The 17,961-nt window shown below is 37.5% G+C and overlaps 2 protein-coding genes across 3 annotated transcripts in view; one reads left to right on the top strand and one right to left on the bottom strand.

Annotated features, from left to right (window-relative positions):
• Positions 1–17,961, top strand: part of CIBAR1 (CBY1 interacting BAR domain containing 1) — a 39,049-nt gene that overhangs the window by 1,164 nt on the left and 19,924 nt on the right. Inside the window, exons 2-6 of one of the 2 annotated variants that reach the window (XM_043539353.1) lie at positions 2,111–2,423; positions 3,088–3,322; positions 9,924–9,992; positions 12,139–12,240; positions 17,951–17,956. In XM_043539353.1, coding sequence (XP_043395288.1) covers positions 2,422–2,423; positions 3,088–3,322; positions 9,924–9,992; positions 12,139–12,240; positions 17,951–17,956 — 414 coding nt within the window. In that variant the 5' untranslated portion in view covers positions 2,111–2,421. The remainder of the gene's footprint in view (positions 1–2,110; positions 2,424–3,087; positions 3,323–9,923; positions 9,993–12,138; positions 12,241–17,950; positions 17,957–17,961) is intronic. The other variant, XM_027818358.3, reaches the window with a different exon arrangement.
• The window catches only part of RBM12B (RNA binding motif protein 12B), a 45,786-nt gene continuing 37,082 nt past the window's right edge, over positions 9,258–17,961 (bottom strand). Inside the window, exon 4 of the transcript XR_005224273.2 lies at positions 9,258–10,375. The gene's annotated coding sequence lies outside the window, so the exon portion shown is untranslated. The remainder of the gene's footprint in view (positions 10,376–17,961) is intronic.

Here is a 17,961-nt window from a genome sequence, read left to right as displayed (position 1 = left end):
TTATATTCTCACTCAGTTTGAGAATTATCCCTTATTTAGATGGTAGCAGACTTGAGAAAAGCATTGAGAGCTGGGAGACTATCCCCTGATATTTGTCTTTAAAAGAAAACAACCTCCCTACCTCAAATTGTGCCTGCTTACTTTGAGGTAACATAAACTGATCTTCCTCTGCAGTGGTATTTTCTTCCGAAAGACTTAGGATAACATACACACATTCATTTTCAGCATGTATTTTCACATCTCTGTCTTGTCAAGAAAATATAGACTGTGAGACAATACTCTGGTCTTGAAGTATTGAATTTCCTTTGATTTTTTTGGGTTTGGAAGGTTGGTGACAGTGGTCAAAATTAAAAGCCAGGATCATTTCAGGCTGTCAGAATTGGTACTCACACAAATGAAAGAGGTTTTAATTTTTTCCTCCAAATAAGTGAGATATGAGCAAATTCCAAGGCTAAGGATCTTGTCCTGTGTTGCTAATAACATAGGGCCTGATCTTTCATACCATACCATACCAAGCACAGTGTTTGAGCAGTTTTATTGGGGCCAATGGGATTTCTTACGTACTCTGCAATTGGTAGTTAACATTTGCAGAATTAGGTTATTGTTGTGGGCACCAAGCAATGGAATGAATCCATTGAGAATCATATGAACTTCAGCAGCAGTAGAATTATGTTGCCAGTAACACTGAAGTGCTACTATATGTAGGACCAGCAGAGCTGAGACCCTCAACTGAAGGCACTTATTAAACAGAGAGGAGGAGGAGACTGAAGTATCAAGCAAAATATTAATGCAAACTGATTAAGTCTTGAATTCAATTTATAGAATGGTTTACGAAGATTAATAAGTATAAAATATGCAGGTGTTTGGTTGGAAGTTGAAATTTCAGTCCCACTCAGAACCCATCATTAGCTTGAGTTTCTGAATTAATTAATAGAATTCTTATCAAATAAATAGCTTTGTATTAGTATTAAAATTCGTACTCATATAAAAAGCAAAATATAACCAATGAAAGTAATTTACGTATATATTATTTTACCCTTACAGTTAATACATTCAGTCAAAGATGTTGATATGTGAAAATTTACCTTGCATAATTTTGACAATCCACCCTGTTTCACAAGACCATACCTATGAACTCTAAGGAGGTTAGGCAGAGAAGGTACCTGCTTCAAGGACTTCCTAAGCTCTACTGGAGCATAGTATTTGAGTTCCATTGGGCAGACACATATTTCTGTAAATACTCCTCCTCCCGCCAACCCACCTAACCAAAAGGCTCACATAAAATTTTATGCACCAGAGTTTTACTCTGCAACATTTTATGTTGTTGGTATTGCATAAGGAATACTTTATTTGTTTGCTATTGTGATGGAGATAGCATTGTAAATATTTCTTACAATTAGGGTTTTTATTTTTTGTTTTGTTAAAATCTAGCACAAAGAGTATGAATTATTTAATTTACCTCTTGTGAAAGTTAGAACCATTAAAACTGATCCTGCAATCGACATGAGCAGAGCCCTATGCCTGCGCAGAACCCCATAAAAGTCAAGTTGTTTTCTGGTACTATGCCTGCCTCAGTGTCTCGCTGCTGATTTTTGTGGGGTTTATGTTCATATTTTCCTGTTTTAAAATACTTTTTCTCCTCTGTTGCTCTGTGAAAAACCTGCATTAAAACAGGAGAAACAGACTAACAATACAAAAGAAACATTGGAAATGACTATACTTAAACTGTTGTCAATTGAATGAAGTTAAAAAACAAGGGGAAACACTCTTTATTCTTTCAGTTATAGTAAATTAGGTATAACGTTTGTAAGTTTAAAAAAATTCAGACAAGTCAGGCAAGTTTTTTTTTTAAATTTTATTATGTCCTTTAAGTCACTGAGACTTCTAAAATACTGAATGGTTTTACTTCAAACGATAATAAAAATGGATCTTTACATAAGTGGTGTAAAAATCCATTTTGTTTGTATTTAGTATTTGTTGTCATGCCTAACAAATTTTTTAAGCTTGCACTTTGAAAAATTGAAATGAACCTAACTATGAAGTTGGTATTGAGGACTTCAGGGGAAAAAAATGAGTTCCTGAATCTGATAGCCTTTGTTTACTTCAGTAGTTACAGAAGTTTACTTTCAAAACCAATGCACATTGGCACTTTTGAGTACATTCCAAGGAAGCATCACTAGACTGTGAATCAGGAGAGATGGCTTTTGTTCCCAGCTCTGTCACATTCTTGCTGTCTGTGAATTAGGATAAATCAATTGACCACTTTGTGCCTCAGTTTTTCCATCTGTAAAATGGGGGTATGGATACTTGGATTCTTTGAAAAATGCTTTGAGAGCTACAGATGAAAAAGATGTTTCCATCCATCTATTCAAATAACTTGTTCTACTACCCAATGATAGATAGAGACATTCAGAGACTTGCATGTAAGTTCTAATAATGGTTTAACATTCACACATTAATGTATTGGGGATTTTTTATATTTTAAGAGATTGGGGTGGTTTTGTGGTTAGGGTCCTGGACTAGGACTCAGGAGGCCTGGGTTCAGTTCCTGGTTCTTCCACCGATTTCCTGTCAATCTTGGGCAACTAATTTAAGTGAGACCATTCAAGCTTAAATTTAAGCTTGTGTGTAAGTGTCTTCAGTACTGGGGCTTTAATTTCTCTGGGACAGATTTTTAAATGTATGTAGGTGTCTAAAGATGCAAATACATTGCTATTGACATTTCCAAGGCACCTAACTGCATAGGAGTTTTATGAAGATTTTTTCAAGTATGTGGATGTATCTGGTTTGGGTCTGCAGTTATGGCATTTTTACTTGTTAAAGTTCTGTTTAGTGAGTCTTAGGCTGAAATATAAATTTGAGTTTTTTATTATTTTATTTGTCTTTTTTAGATAAGCAAACACCACATCGGAATATTAAGTATAATTTTCCTCTAATAAATTTCCATTTTGCCCAGAAGTAAAATGACCAATTTGAAATATGTTGTTTATGGTATAGTGATGACAGTACTGTCAAACCTGTTTAATCTGTATGTATTTTAATCATGTTGGTTTTTTTGCTTGTTTTTCATTTTTCCTTGGTCTCTAGGGACAATCAAACTAGACAAGTACGAGAGGCTGTTTCAAATGTGGAAAAACATTTTGGTGAATTGTGCCAAATATTTGCTGCATATGTACGTAAAACTGCTAGACTACGAGACAAAGCAGACCTTCTAGTAAATGAAATATATGCATATGCAGCTACAGAGACACCAAGCTTAAAACTTGGATTGAAAAATTTTGCAGATGAATTTTCCAAACTTCAAGATTATCGCCAAGCAGAGGTATAGAATTAAAGCTGTGCATGTTGTGCTTGCAAACTTCTCTTTTTAATACGATTACCATAATGTATACCTTGCTTCTCTCTTGAGACTGAGGGAAACCACTTTTAAATGCATTAGTAACAAATGCATTAGGAACAAAGCTAAATAAGCTTCACCAGCTTTCATAGTTTACCCTACTAATGAACTTTCTGAAGACCTAGGCCCCAATTGTGAAATGCCTTACGCACATACTTAACTCCATGCCTTGTGAATAGTCCCTCTGAGTAGCTTCTCACAGGTTTTGAAGAATGAGGGACAGATAACAGGTCTTCAGTGGAGATGAGAAGAGCCAATGGATTTTATTGGGCTATAGATTATGCTTAATAAATATTTGTTTTTTGGTTTTGTGACTCGGGCTGTCTTCTGGAATCTGGAATGATACTGTAAGTCATTTCTTCTGCAAAATCTATTAAATGTTATTTGTGTTTCTTTTTTCAATGTTAAATTATTATGCTTTGTATTCCCAAAATTAGGCTCCTGAAAAGAATTATGCAGATGATTAACTTTTCATGCGTGAATAGTCTCTTTGATTTCATAGATTCATAGATATTTAGGTCAGAAGGGACCATTATGATCATCTAGTCTGACCTCCTGCACAATGCAGGCCACAGAATTTCACCCACCATTCCTGCGAAAAACCTCTCACCTATGTCTGAGCTATTGAAGTCCTCAAATCGTGGTTTAAAGACTTCAAGGAGCAGAGAATCCTCCAGCAAGTGACCCGTGCCCCATGCTTCAGAGGAAGGCGAAAAACCTCCAGGGCCTCTTCCAATCTGCCCTGGAGGAAAATTCCTTCCCGACCCCAAATATAGCAATCAGCTAAACCCTGAGCATATGGGCAAGATTCCCTAGCCAGATACTACAGAAAATTCTTTCCTGGGTAACTCAGATCCCACCCCGTCTAATATCCCATCACAGGCCATTGGGCCTATTTACCATGAATATTTAATTACCAAAACCATGTTATCCCATCATACCATCTCCTCCATAAACTTATCGAGTTTAATCTTAAAGCCAGATAGATCTTTTGCCCCCACTGCTTCCCTTGGAAGGCTATTCCAAAACTTCACTCCTCTGATGGTTAGAAAGCTTTGTCTAATTTCAAGTCTAAACTTCCTGGTGGCCAGTTTATATCCATTTGTTCTTGTGTCCACATTGGTACTGAGCTTAAATAATTCCTCTCCCTCTCTGGTTTTTATCCCTCTGATATATTTATAGAGAGCAATCATATCTCCCCTCAACCTTCTTTTAGTTAGGCTAAACAAGCCAAGCTCCTTGAGTCTCCTTTCATAAGACAAGTTTTCCATTCCTCGGATCATCCTAGTAGCCCTTCTCTGTACCTGTTCCAGTTTGAATTCATCCTTCTTAAACATGGGAGACGAGAACTTCACACAGTATTCCAGGTGAGGTCTCACCAGTGCCTTGTATAACGGTACTAAAACCTCGTTATCCCTACTGGAAATACCTATCCTGATGCATCCCAAGACCGCATTAGCTTTTTTCATGGCCACATCACATTGGCGGCTCATAGTCATCCTATGATCAACCAATACTCCAAGGTCCTTCTACTCCTCCGTTACTTCTAATTGATGTGTCCCCAGCTTATAACTAAAATTCTTGTTATTAATCCCTAAATGCATGACCTTACACTTCTCACTATTAAATTTCATCCTATTACTATTACTCCAGTTTACAAGGTCATCCAGATCCTCCTGTAGGATATCCCTGTCCTTCTCTAAATTGGCAGTACCTCCCAGGTTTGTATCATCCGCAAACTTTATTAGCACACGCCCACTTTTTGTGCCGAGGTCAGTAATAAAAAGATTGGTCCTAAAACCGATCCTTGAGGAACTCCAATGGTAACCTCCCTCCAGCCTGACAGTTCACCTTTCAGTAGGACCCGTTGTAGTCTCCCCTTTAACCAATTCCTTATCCACCTTTCAATTTTCCTATTGATCCCCATCTTATCCAATTTAACTAATAATTCCCCATGTGGCACGGTATCAAACGCTTTACTGAAATCTAGGTAAATTAGATCCACTGCGTTTCCTTTGTCTAAAAAATCTGTTACTTTCTCAAAGGAGGAGATCAGGTTGGTTTGGCATGATCTGCCTTTTGTAAAACCATGTTGTATTTTGTCCCATTTACCATTGACTTCAATGTCCTTAACTACTTTCTCCTTCAAAATTTTTTCCAAGACCTTGCATACTACAGATGTCAAACTAACAGACCTATAGTTACCCGGATCACTTTTTTTTCCCTCTCTTAAAAATAGGAACTATTTTTAACTATGTTAGCAATTCTCCAATCATACGGTACAACCCCTGAGTTTACAGATTCATTAAAAATTCTTGCTAATGGGCTTGCAATTTCATGTGCCAATTCCTTTAATATTCTTGGATGAAGATTATCTGGGCCCCCCGATTTAGTCCCATTAAGCTGTTTGAGTTTTGCTTCTAACTTGACTCACATGAGTCATCCCAAACACATAATTTTTTTTTGCAGGATCGGGGCCCTAAGAATAGTTTGACACTGTCCTGAAATAGGCCATTTAACCCAGATGAGTTTGGTTCATGATTTTAAGTTCACTCTAAACAAAGCTGATTTTGATGTTAAAAGGTAACATGCGAAAGAGAAAAAGTGGCCATTTATTTATTGAGATGGGGATGTTCTACATTCATTATAATATGTAAAAAGGCCTTGATGTGTTTTAAAGGTGTTGTTTTTTTGCTCATATTTTGAATTAGAATTTAGGTGTTGTTCACTTTGTTATCAGTTATTGTAGACAGCAGGAAAATGGGTGAGTTTATGACATCAAATGTATCAAGGCAGTGTTTCCCAAACTTGGGACACCGCTTGTTAAGGGAAAGCCCCTAGCGGACCGGGCCAGTTTGTTTACCTGCCACGTCCACAGGTTCGGCCGATCGCAGCTCCCACTGGCCGCGGTTCGCCGCTGCAGGCCAATAGGTGCTGCGGCACCACTTACTGCAGCCCCCAGTGGCCTGGAGCGGCGAATTGCGGCCAGTGGGAACTGCGATCGGCCGAACCTGCGGACGCGGCAGGTAAACAAACCGGCCCGGCCTGCCAAGGGCTTTCCCTGAACAAGTGGCGTCCCAAGTTTGGGAAATACTGTGTCAAGGAAAAGAGGTGTTGATCCTGCAGTGGGATTTGGAAGGGTCAACCGTGACACTAGCATGGAGCTCTGCTGAATTCAATGAGTCTCTACACATGTGCAAGAGTCCAGCCACGTGAATCTAACTGCAGGATTGGAGCATAATTAGAATGCAATGGATTTTTATTGAGCTTGTTTAAAATTCTGTTTTAAGCTAACACCTATTGAACTAAAACATTTGGGAGTTTATTAAGGATACCTCTACCCCTTCACTAAAGAGCTCAGAAAGCTCCTACTTCAAATTTGAGTCACCAATGAGGTACTCTAACTGAAAAGGGGAATGCAATCGTTGACCTTCTTACTATTTTTATAAAGAAAAAAGGAAGTAGAAAAAAACTTTAAAAAACCCAAGAAAGCCTTTCAAGTCATCTGTACACATTAAGAAACAAAAGAAAAAATCATAAATCCCCTTTTTTCTTTTGAAGTTCACCTTTAAGATGTTCAGCCCTTGTTACTCAGAAAGGGCAATTGAAAATAAAAGTGCTATATCTGGTCCTTTCACTATGTATTTAGGGCCAGATTTTTAAGAGTATTTAGGCATCTAGAGATGCAGATAGGTGCCTAGTGGGATTTTTGGAAGCACATAGATGCCTCACTCCCATTGATTTCAGTGAGTTAGGCATCTAGGCACTCTTGAGAATCTCATTGTTACAGTTCCCAAGGTAATTGCACTTCTGCCCCCTTCTTGATTTCTTTGAGGAAACCCCACTCAGGTCTCTACCTGTCACTTTTCTCGGGGTGGGAAACCACATTCCTCTCACTCCGGATCAGGGATTTAGGCTGTAATTCCTCCTGCAGTTCACTGTGGTCATCTTAATAAATTGGAGTCTAGTTCAGAACCTGCTGTCCTGTTCTCTCCCTGAGGTAATGACAGGATAGACCAGTGACCAGCCAGCTTGTTTAGAACAAAAGCTTTACGGAGAAACGTACTGTAAAACAATAAATAGCGTATTGCATGCTTACCACATAATACTTCTCTACCATACAGGACCCTGGTCAGTTTCAGGCCTTCAGACCCTTTCTGCAGGGTCTGTCTCTCTTGTCCACAGTGTCATATCTGTTCTTGCATGGAGAGAAAGTGACTCCTCTTCTATATTAGGCTGGTCACTTGATATAATACTTTGTTTGCTGGGCGTCTTGAACCCAGTCAAAACAAGTATAGCCAGTTTCCTCCAAATGGTGATATTTTTCCACTCCAGACATATTTACCTGTCAAAGGTTTTGCATTAATTCCCCCCCCCCTCCGCCCCCGACTTTAGTTCCTGATAGTTCCTTCATTCAAGCTAGGCAACTTCCCCACAATCACTAGTGCTTGTCTTGTTTCAGGAAAGAAATTAACCCCTTCATGCCTGCTGAATAACCATAAAAAGGGAGAAGGGAAACTGTTTTTGTTTTTTGTTTTGGTTTTTTTAATATGCTCAACTATCAGTAGCCCTCCAAGTTCTCCACATCCACTAGGCACATTTCTGCATCTTTAGGCACCTAGATACCTTTAAAAATGTGGCCCTTCAGTCAAGCCATTTTCCACCTTTCCAACAATTAATTGGGGTGGGGAGGGAAAAGACAGATTGAGAAAAAGGTAAAAAAGAGAACAGGGAATGGCTACATAAGTTCCATCTCTTGTTATCCATCTGTCTCTCTGTCTCCATTCCCCTTCTCCTCTTTGTGGGCATCAATTTATGCAGCAGCTTTCATATGCATTTTGTCAGAACTAGCAAGTGAAATAGCTCATAAGGTCTGCTGATTCCATTCATTCTTCCACAACAGCGCCAGGTACTTAAAAAGATTTTGAAGTTCTTTAATTCATAAAAGTTCCAGGAATATTAGTTTAAGAGCCTTTTAATTTCCGCATGCTGTAGTCATCTAGTGTTGCAGATCTCCAGTTTCAAACCTGGTTTCTTTGATGAGTAAAAAAAGAGGAAGATTAGAAAAACATGCAGAGGATGCGAGGAAAGTCAAGAGACAAAAAGCCAGCGAAGAAAAATAATGGGATTTAGCTCTGTAAAGATTAGGATAAACATTTATGGTTCTAAAAAGTCCAGTTCTTAATGCAATGCTTAAATCATGTCGAACTTTGGAACAATTGAGATTATTTATAGTACTCTTTACAGTCCTGTACCTTGTAAAGCAGTTTTTATTTGGATCTGAAGCTTTGTCCATTAATAATAATTAGGAAACAGGTCTTTCCCCAAAATTTCTCTTCCTCTGTGGAACCTAACTTTAACTTGGCTGGCATTTTTTCTTTCATCACAACATTATCTTTTTAAGATCCCTGGTTTTAAAATCGTTGGTCTGATTTTGTTTGTAATTGTAGAGCTTTACTGGAGTTCATTGGAGTTGGAACTTTGCTTTATAAACTGTGTAGCAACAGAGGTCTTTTTATGTTACTTAACAAGTTAATGTGCCCCTATAAAAGAGATGCATATCTATATAAAAGAGAGCATAGTATGATGAAAGGCATAATTGTAAATGAGTGAATAAGGATGACAGTTCATTGATTGTCTGCCAGTGTCACACACTTTATTATTACAGGCACTAGTATGCTATGGGGTAAACAGTCGTTCAGTAAAAAGTCCTTGGCCTCAAAAGCTCACAGGTAGGCAAGACAAAAGGAGTGGTAGAAGCAGAGAGAGAGAGGAAGGACAAGGTAACAATAACTTCCATTTTTGTATGCAGTGATGTTGTAGCTGTGTTGATCCCAGGATATAAGAGAGACAGTGTGGGTGAGGTAATATCTTTTATTGGGCCAACTTCTGTTTTAAGGTAACAATAAAACAGACACAATATTGTATGACATGCACAGTCATAGCTCCATTACCTGTCTAGCCATTTTCATCTGGTTTTCCATGTAGAAGGTATTAAAACAAAATCTCAAATGTAAATATCTGTGAATGCCTTAATATATGTGCATAATATTTCTGATTTTTTGAGTACATAGTTTGCTGCTCCCATAGCTTTCAAAAATCTGGAGCTTTGCATCTCTTAAAGCATATTAATGAGCAAACAATTTAAAATCCATAATCTAACATTTAAAAACAAATACATTTATTTTGAATCTCTTAAAAGCTGTAGAATTTAAGAGATTTAACATTGTCTATTTCCAGTGGTCAGTTCTTAGAATTCCCAGCCTAATTTGGTATAGTGCCATTGAAATAAAAGAAGTTACACTAGGGATTGATCAAGAAAAGTTATTTCTTGATTAGTTTTATTGGTTCTGCTTTTGCCTATATAAATACATGTAATATATATTCAACCTCTACTTCCACTGTTTCTTCAGTGAATGTGGTTAAAATCCTAGTAGGATAGAATCAACATTACTCTTAAAGCAATCAGTTTTCTAGAAATACATTTAATATGCAGAGGACTTGGATAATTTGACTTTTTTTCCAGGTTGAAAGGCTTGAAGCCAAAGTTGTTGATCCTCTGAAAAGTTACGGGACCATAGTAAAACTTAAAAGGGTAGGTACTATATGGTGTATTTGCTCTCAAAATTTAGTGTATTCTTATAGCCATTTTTGTGAAGCTTGTTAAGTATACCAAATTATTTAAACTTTTCTTATTAAAAATAATTATTACAACAAAAATGTATAGATGTGTAACTCACAACAATACATTGGAATTGCAGCCCGGAACATGTTTGAAGCAGATACACTTCAGGAAACAGCTGAGAGGAGGGGGTCCAATCCTCTAGAGAACAGTGTCCGGATAGGGGGAGGGAGGACAGAGTGGTTTATAGAGTACATGTAGAATAGTGTGCATGTGCAGCAACTTGCAAAAGCAACAGAACTCCATCATATCACATCGCAGAACTCCAAAATGGCATTCCCTGTAAATCCTGGTATCTTTAAAATAAAAAGAGATATGTAAAACTTGTTTGCAAATGCTTTAGGACAACAACTAAATTTCTGGGTATATGAAATAAAGAGACTTTACTGTGTTAGTTGACAGGTTTCAGAGTAACAGCCGTGTTAGTCTGTATTCGTAAAAAGAAAAGGAGTACTTGTGGCACCTTAGAGACTAACCAGTTTATTTGAGCATGAGCTTTCGTGAGCTACAGCTCACTTCATCGGATGCATATGCATCCGATGAAGTGAGCTGTAGCTCACGAAAGCTCATGTGTTAGTTGAATGAACCCTTCACATTTGAACTAATTTAATTTGAATTAAAACAAGTCTTTGTGTCATCTGGAAACTTTATCAGCTGTGATTTTATATTTACTTCCAGGGCATTGATGAAAATGTTGAATAGCATCAGGCCTAGTCTTGATGCCAGTAGACCCTCACTTGAAATACCCCCATTTAGTGATGATTCTCCATTGACAGCTACTTGTTGAGATCTGTCAGGTAGCCAGTTCTTAATCCATTTAACATATGCTCTTTTGATATTGTATAGTGCCAATTTTTAAATCAGAATGTTATGCAATACTAAGTCAAACACCTTACAAGTCTAATTGTTATATCTACACAGTACCTTTATCAACCAAATGTATAATCTCTTCAAAGAACTAAATAAGGTTTGTTTGACAAGACTTGTTTTCCTTAAAACTACGTTGACTTGCATTAATTACATTCCTATTCCTAAATTCTTTATTAATTGAATCCAGCATCGGCTTCTGTTCTATTTTGCGAGGAATTGACATCAGGCTAACCAGCCTATAATTCCCTGGATCATCCTGTTTGCCTTTTTTGAATATAGGCACAACATTATGATTCTTCCAGTCTTCTGGAATTTCCCCAGAATTCCAAGATTTACTAAAAATTAACATCAGTGGGCTACAGATCACCTCAGCTAACTCATCTAGGACTCTTGGGTGCAAGTTATTTAGGCCAGCTGATTGAAAAATGTTTATCCTGAGTAGATATTGTCTAACATCCTCCTCAGTTATTAATGGACTGTAAAGTACTTCATTTTCATATGATATGAGTACATCATCCTGCTTCTTTCCAAATACAGAACAGAAATATTTATTGAGCACCTTTGCCTTTTCTGCATCATTAATAAAATTTTACCATTTTAATCTAGTAGTGGGCCTATAACATTGTTAGGCTCTCTTTGTTCCTAATGTACTTTAAAACTCTAGTCCTGCCCGCTGTGGATTTTCCCTGATGTTTTTAGCTTCCCTTATCAATCTTCTGCACTTCATACTCCTAATTTATATTGATTGCTATTTCTCCTTTTTCCATTTGTTATACATATTGCTTTTTTATTTCTAAATGCTGGCTACACTTTGCCACTGAACCAGCATGGGCTTTTAGCCATAGTCGACCTCTTTCTTGATTGTAGAATTGTGGCTTTTTGCCCATCTAATAAACTCTTCTTTAAGAACTCCTGATTTTTGTTCACATTTTTCCCTCCAAAAATTTAAAAGATGGCACACACAGCCTGGGGCCTAATCCTGCAAGGCGCTGAGCACCTTCAGTGCGCATTTATCTCTTTTTCAGGAAGTCCTCATCATTTCACAGGATTAGGCCATAAAAACCTGGTTTGATATAGAGCAAAAAATTTTGTGTAAGTTTTCTGGACAACTCATAAATGCAGACAAATGTATTTCATATGCCCTTAGCTCTATTTCAGCATATACAGAATGGTATAAATATATTTGCAGGATGATCTCAAAGCAACTTTAACAGCAAAGAATCGAGAGGCTAAGCAGTTATCTCAACTGGAAAGGACACGTCAGAGGAATCCATCAGATCGACACATTATTGTATCCTTTCTGTTACTAATGAATATAAGAAGTAATTGATTCTCCAGTAATTAAAAATATTGTATTTAGAAAGAGATGTGAAAGCAATTGTCTTTAAAGTGATTATTTCATACATTGATCATGAATCACAAATTCTTTATACTATATTTTGAGATATAATTGGCTATAGCTTATAATATTTGCTACAGTAGCATTTATTTAACAAAAAGTACCTGAGAGTATCTGGCATGTGTTCAGTCACCATATTCACATTTTCAATTTTTCCACATTTTTCTATCATTGATAGTAGGTTTAAATATCTGTTGTATATGGTATCTGAGGATTATGGAAAGATTATATCCTATTGTGAGTGATAAGTCTTTAGAAAGTAAGTGTGGGACAAACTTTCTCCATATGTTTTGTTTAATTTTAGCGTTGTTTCCATTATTTTGTCTCCTTACCACTCTGGCAATTATATTGATCTTTCCTGCGGCCATAGAGACATGAACTTCCCCCTGAGTTGCTGTTGATGTTGCTCAGTGAGGCTGATTGGGGTGGGGAAATCTGTAGTCTACCAGCTCAGACCCATTTTAGGCACTAAGGCGTAACCCATCATCTAGAAAAACTTCATTGCTACCACTTGTAAGGTACATATCTGGTGGTCATCACCAGGGTGGATGTAGATTCTGGAAATGGCACCGTTTTTTCTATATCACATAATGTTTAAACATTATCGGCATCCAAACGGAAAAAAATCATAAAATCACAAAAAGGGCCCTAACTCAAAGAAAGAGTCTAATTTTGACGAAAATTGGTAGAAAGCTTCTAAATACAATTGATAATGCAGCTATGTACTCAAAAATAGTACTGTTTTAGAAAGTTTGGGAAATATTTAGCCCCAGGTGATATACTTTATGCATTTTTCCATACTTTTTTGCCTTTGTTTAAAGCAAGTCTGTTGCATATAATGGTATGAGCTTGTTTGTACCATGTAATACATCAAAATATTTGACATTATTTTTAGAATGGACTGATTTGAGAAGGGATTGGGGTTTTTTTTGCCTGCTATTTATATGAAGTTGTGCAGATAAGAAGACCCCTACCTCCTAATTATAAAATGTTATCAATATTTAAAATGCCATGGCAGACTTCATGACCAGCACCCAATCACTCTGCCAGCTCATAGACACTTATGTTACCCAAGGAAAAAATTGTTCAAATATGCTTCTGGGAAAACTATATAATGGATTTTGTCCAACTATTGATGGATTACATAGAGGCAAAGAGAGATAACAGGTTCATGGAGCTTGACACATACACAGAGATGATTCCACTTGACTTCCAGTGTGGTCATGTGAATTTTCCTAGATGGGGTTGTGTAAATGTAGCAGAAGACATGTTATACCAATAAAATAAAAACCAGCAGGATCTTATTAAAGGTAAAAAGGCAAAATACCACATTTATTGTGAATACAGAAAGAATCATAGTAAGCAGTTAGTTATAGCTATAACATTCCATTCAATCTCATATTTATTCACACATTCATTCCTACAAACACACACACACAGGTTCTGCAAGGTTGTTATCATAGTAAGCAGTTAGTTATAGCTATAACATTCCATTCAATCTCATATTTATTCACACATTCATTCCTACAAACACACACACACAGGTTCTGCAAGGTTGTTATCATAGTAAACAGTTAGTTATAGCTATAACATTCCATTCAATCTCATATTTATTCACACATTCATTCATACACACACACACACACAGGTTCTGCAAGGTTGTTATCATAGTTACCAGCCTTAGAGTTGCTCATGCCAAGCCACTGGCCAGGTGGCCTGGACATGAGGAGGGAGCAGGGCCTTGTCAGATGCTCATCTGATGCTCCTGGAAGTTGGTTTGCAGAATCAGACCCCAAAGTTCTCACTTTCTAGAGTCCATTTTTATAGGAGTTTCTTCCTATGCCAGTCTATGGGAATTGCTTCATCATGCTGTTGCTGAATCAATCAGCAGATAGCACATTCCTGACGGCTCCGTGCTGCTAGATGTTATCTTGTTCTTTGGTTCTCCCATTCTTGAGGCTGTTGGGTGGATTCCAGTCTGCCCCCCCGGGGGTCCTCTGGTTATTTCCACTTGACGCCTTCTTCAGCCGATGGACACTGGATTCTTAGGCTGGCACCTCCCTGATCATTCAGTTATTATCCACACCAAGCATCCATCCACATACATCCTCTATCTCTATTTTAATCACAATTGTTAATACAACAAAAGGGCGGGGAGTCTCTGGGTGCTGTTTCTGTTATTACAGAGTATTGTTTTGAGTCTCTTTCTGTGTGAATTGCTTTGAGAACAGACTCTGTCTTAGAATGTACTAACACAATTAGCAGCTTGCAAGTTTCACACATAGAGGGAGAGAAACAGTACCAAAAACCAAGAGACCTCTTAATTAGTAATACCCTGGAATTTAAACTATGGGGAATCAAACTCATTTGTGATTTTAATACAGAACTTCTTTAATATGATCCAACAGACAGACTTCTGGAGGAGGAGAGGCCAGATACATATCATGCCTTAGTTGACAGTCTAGGGGCAGTAGACCGGACTGCCTGACCCTTCAGTGGTATATGGCATGGTGTGGCCATTTGAGCAATCTCTCAACAAGGATTATGGGAAGCATCCACATCTTTGCACAGAAGCTAAGGCTCTGACCAAGTGTTACTTGACTCATTAATAGCTATGACAAAACACATGTGTGGAATGCAGCCTTCAGCGGCAGATCTCCACAAAGAAACAACCATAGAGTGCATGACTGCTGATGAAAATGTCCAAGATACTACAAAAGTTGTGACTGAAAGAATGACAGATCCTTTTAGTACTGAACCTGGAACTAGCCAAGACAGCAGACAGCCACTTGTGTACATTGCAATGTCTACTGTGGCTCCACCTGAAATTGCAGAAAGTTTGGGCATAATAAGAGGGAACGGGATAAAATAAATGAAGTGGTTTGTAACCAGTCGAGTGCAAAGGGATGAGGTAGACCTCCTTGATGCCATAAAAAAATATAATTTCAAATCTCAACAAACCAATTGAGCATCTGAAGCAGACAGCACAAGCAATAACTATTGTCAGACATTCAGTAAGCTAACTGCACTTGCCAAGTCCAGAGATGTTGATATCCAGGGTTTGTTGAAGTATGAGTTGGCACCTCTCCCACTTTCCTTCTTCAATTTGGATGGATCTTTAAGAAAGACCCAAAAGAGCAACACACCCTCTTGGCTGGATTAAAATCTGTCAATGGTTGAGCTATTATCAGCCAATGAGCCAACATTAGCTATTTATTGACCTCATGATGGTTCTGCAGATGGTGTACACTGATACTGCCAAGTGCAAAACTTTTGGGGAGCTGTCTGATCAGCTGCTGAACATTACCCTTTGATTAAAATGTCAAGACACTGCTCTTGTTGGTGACAAGCATGCAAATGAAGAATCAGTCATCTGGTGAGAGAGACCTCAGGGGGAACGTCCAGATGCAAGAAGTTTGGAACCCCACTGTGTTAATATCATTACTAAAGCAATGCTTGAAGATTATATCAAATTCAAAGAATAAATCAGACATTACAGAATTTCTTCTCTATGACTGAATTATGAAATATGAACAGAGATTGTTACCTGGTTGTGAAGTATACCTTGCTGCTAGATTTTTATGATATCTCACAAGCAGTAAAAGTAGCATCTGGTAACCATTCTGCAATACCAGAACTCAAAGCAGATCACAAGGAAGCAGATTCACACATGTTTTTGCATGTTGCTCATGCAAAGCAAACACTCAGTAAATAGGGTGCTAATGTGGAGCTTAGATCCAGATGTTGCATCTATGTGCCCAAGATATTGCTCTACTCTTGGGGAAAATGAATTCTCTTTCAAAATTGGTGTTGGCCAAAAGAAGAGATTCATTCCCATGGACAGAGTGGCTATGGAGCTGGGAATGGAAATGTCTTACACTGCCAAACATTCATGCTGTCAGTGGATGTAATTCTACTTCAGCTTTCATGTACAAAAAGATGACTGAAGACAAAAATTGAGCACCCAGGGTGCAGCTCAAATAGGCTGCCTCTCTCTCCTCCTCTATGCCTCCATGGTATCTTTATTGTACTGTGACAAGAAGCAAACATCTCTGGATAAAACAAGTGAGAAATTGCCACCAACAATGGTCTCCTTCAGGTAGCAGCTGAAACATGCAAGTTATCAGTAATACAGATGGAATCATACAACAGTTCAGTATTTTTAAGTATCACCTGTCAAAAATGGAGGGGTGATATTTAGCCCAGAACATCTTGTTTCTAACATGATGGTGCTGCAACCTGCTCCAGAAACTATCCTCACCTTTGTGCAATATGAGTGTGAGAGTACTTGTGAGACAAGGTGATGGAAATGCTGTAGGGAAGATTTGGTGTGCTCCGATACGTGGTACTGTGACAAGTGTAGCAAGAGGGTATTGAGCTCTTCAGACAGATTCTGAGGGAGAATAGTAATGTTTCAACTATCTGCAAATTACTGTGGCTATTTTTATGAGGTTAAAAGAGTGTTGCATTAGACATTCAGTAGCTCATAATTATGTGTAGGGTTATATAAGAGTGCATGGTTATGCTTCATTATTCACATTATCTAATCATACAAGACATTCTACAGCTCTTCTACTAAGAGTCATTACTTCTGTAAGTAGTTTACATGTATTGTCGTATTTGATGATGGTAAGAAGATAAGTACGGATGTACCATGTGTGCTTTAGACTTATGTCTGCAGCTGAGCAGATAACATCAAAAATATTTTTGTTTTATAATTAAGGGGTAGGGTCATCTTATCTGTATAACTTCATAAAAATAGCAGACAAACTTTTCTCAAATCAACCCCTTCTACAAATGACAAATATTTTGATGTATCACATGGTACAAACAAGCTCATATTGTTATGTGACTTCAGACTTTTGCTTTAACTGAAGGCAAAAAAGTATGGGGAAAATGCATACAATATATCACCTAGGGCTAAATATTTCCCAAACTTTTCAAAACAGTACTATTTGAGTACATAATTGCATTATCAATTGTATTTAGAAGCTTTCTGCCAATTTTGGTCAAAATTAAAGAGTTTCTTTGAGTTTTGGCCCTTTTTGTGATTTGATTATTTTTTTCAGATTGATGTCTGATAATGATTAAACATTATGTGATAAAGAAAAACTATACCACTTCTAGCAACTGTCTACCCTGGTGATGACCACCAGATATGTGCCTAACATGTAGTAGCAATGAAATTTTTCTATCAGATGGGTTACCCTAACTCATTTATAAGACCGCTTTTTAACTCTAACTGGTAGACTACTATAAAATCGTTAGTGGAATAGGCTGATAGATTCTCCCCTCCAGAAAACTGCTGATTACCTTCATCATAATATTCCATTCTATATTTTAAGTATACACAAGCGTGCATTTCTGCTATAGCATATTTGTGACACAGTCCCAGAAGGAACATTCACTGTTACTGGGTATTTTTGGTATATCAAATATTTCACACATGAACACATATAATGTATTAAAGATAGACATTGTAGATAAAAAAATTTTTATGTAAGCATATTGTTTTTTTACCAAAGATTACATGTAACAGTTGTACTGTAAATATTTTACTTTCATTTTCATAAAAAATATTTTCCTTTATTAATAATTTCAGTCACAGGTGCA

This window comes from Chelonia mydas, chromosome 2, assembly GCF_015237465.2.
Source record: "Chelonia mydas isolate rCheMyd1 chromosome 2, rCheMyd1.pri.v2, whole genome shotgun sequence".
In the NCBI taxonomy this organism is placed as follows: domain Eukaryota; kingdom Metazoa; phylum Chordata; order Testudines; family Cheloniidae; genus Chelonia; species Chelonia mydas.
This window is presented reverse-complemented; position numbering and strand designations above follow the sequence as displayed.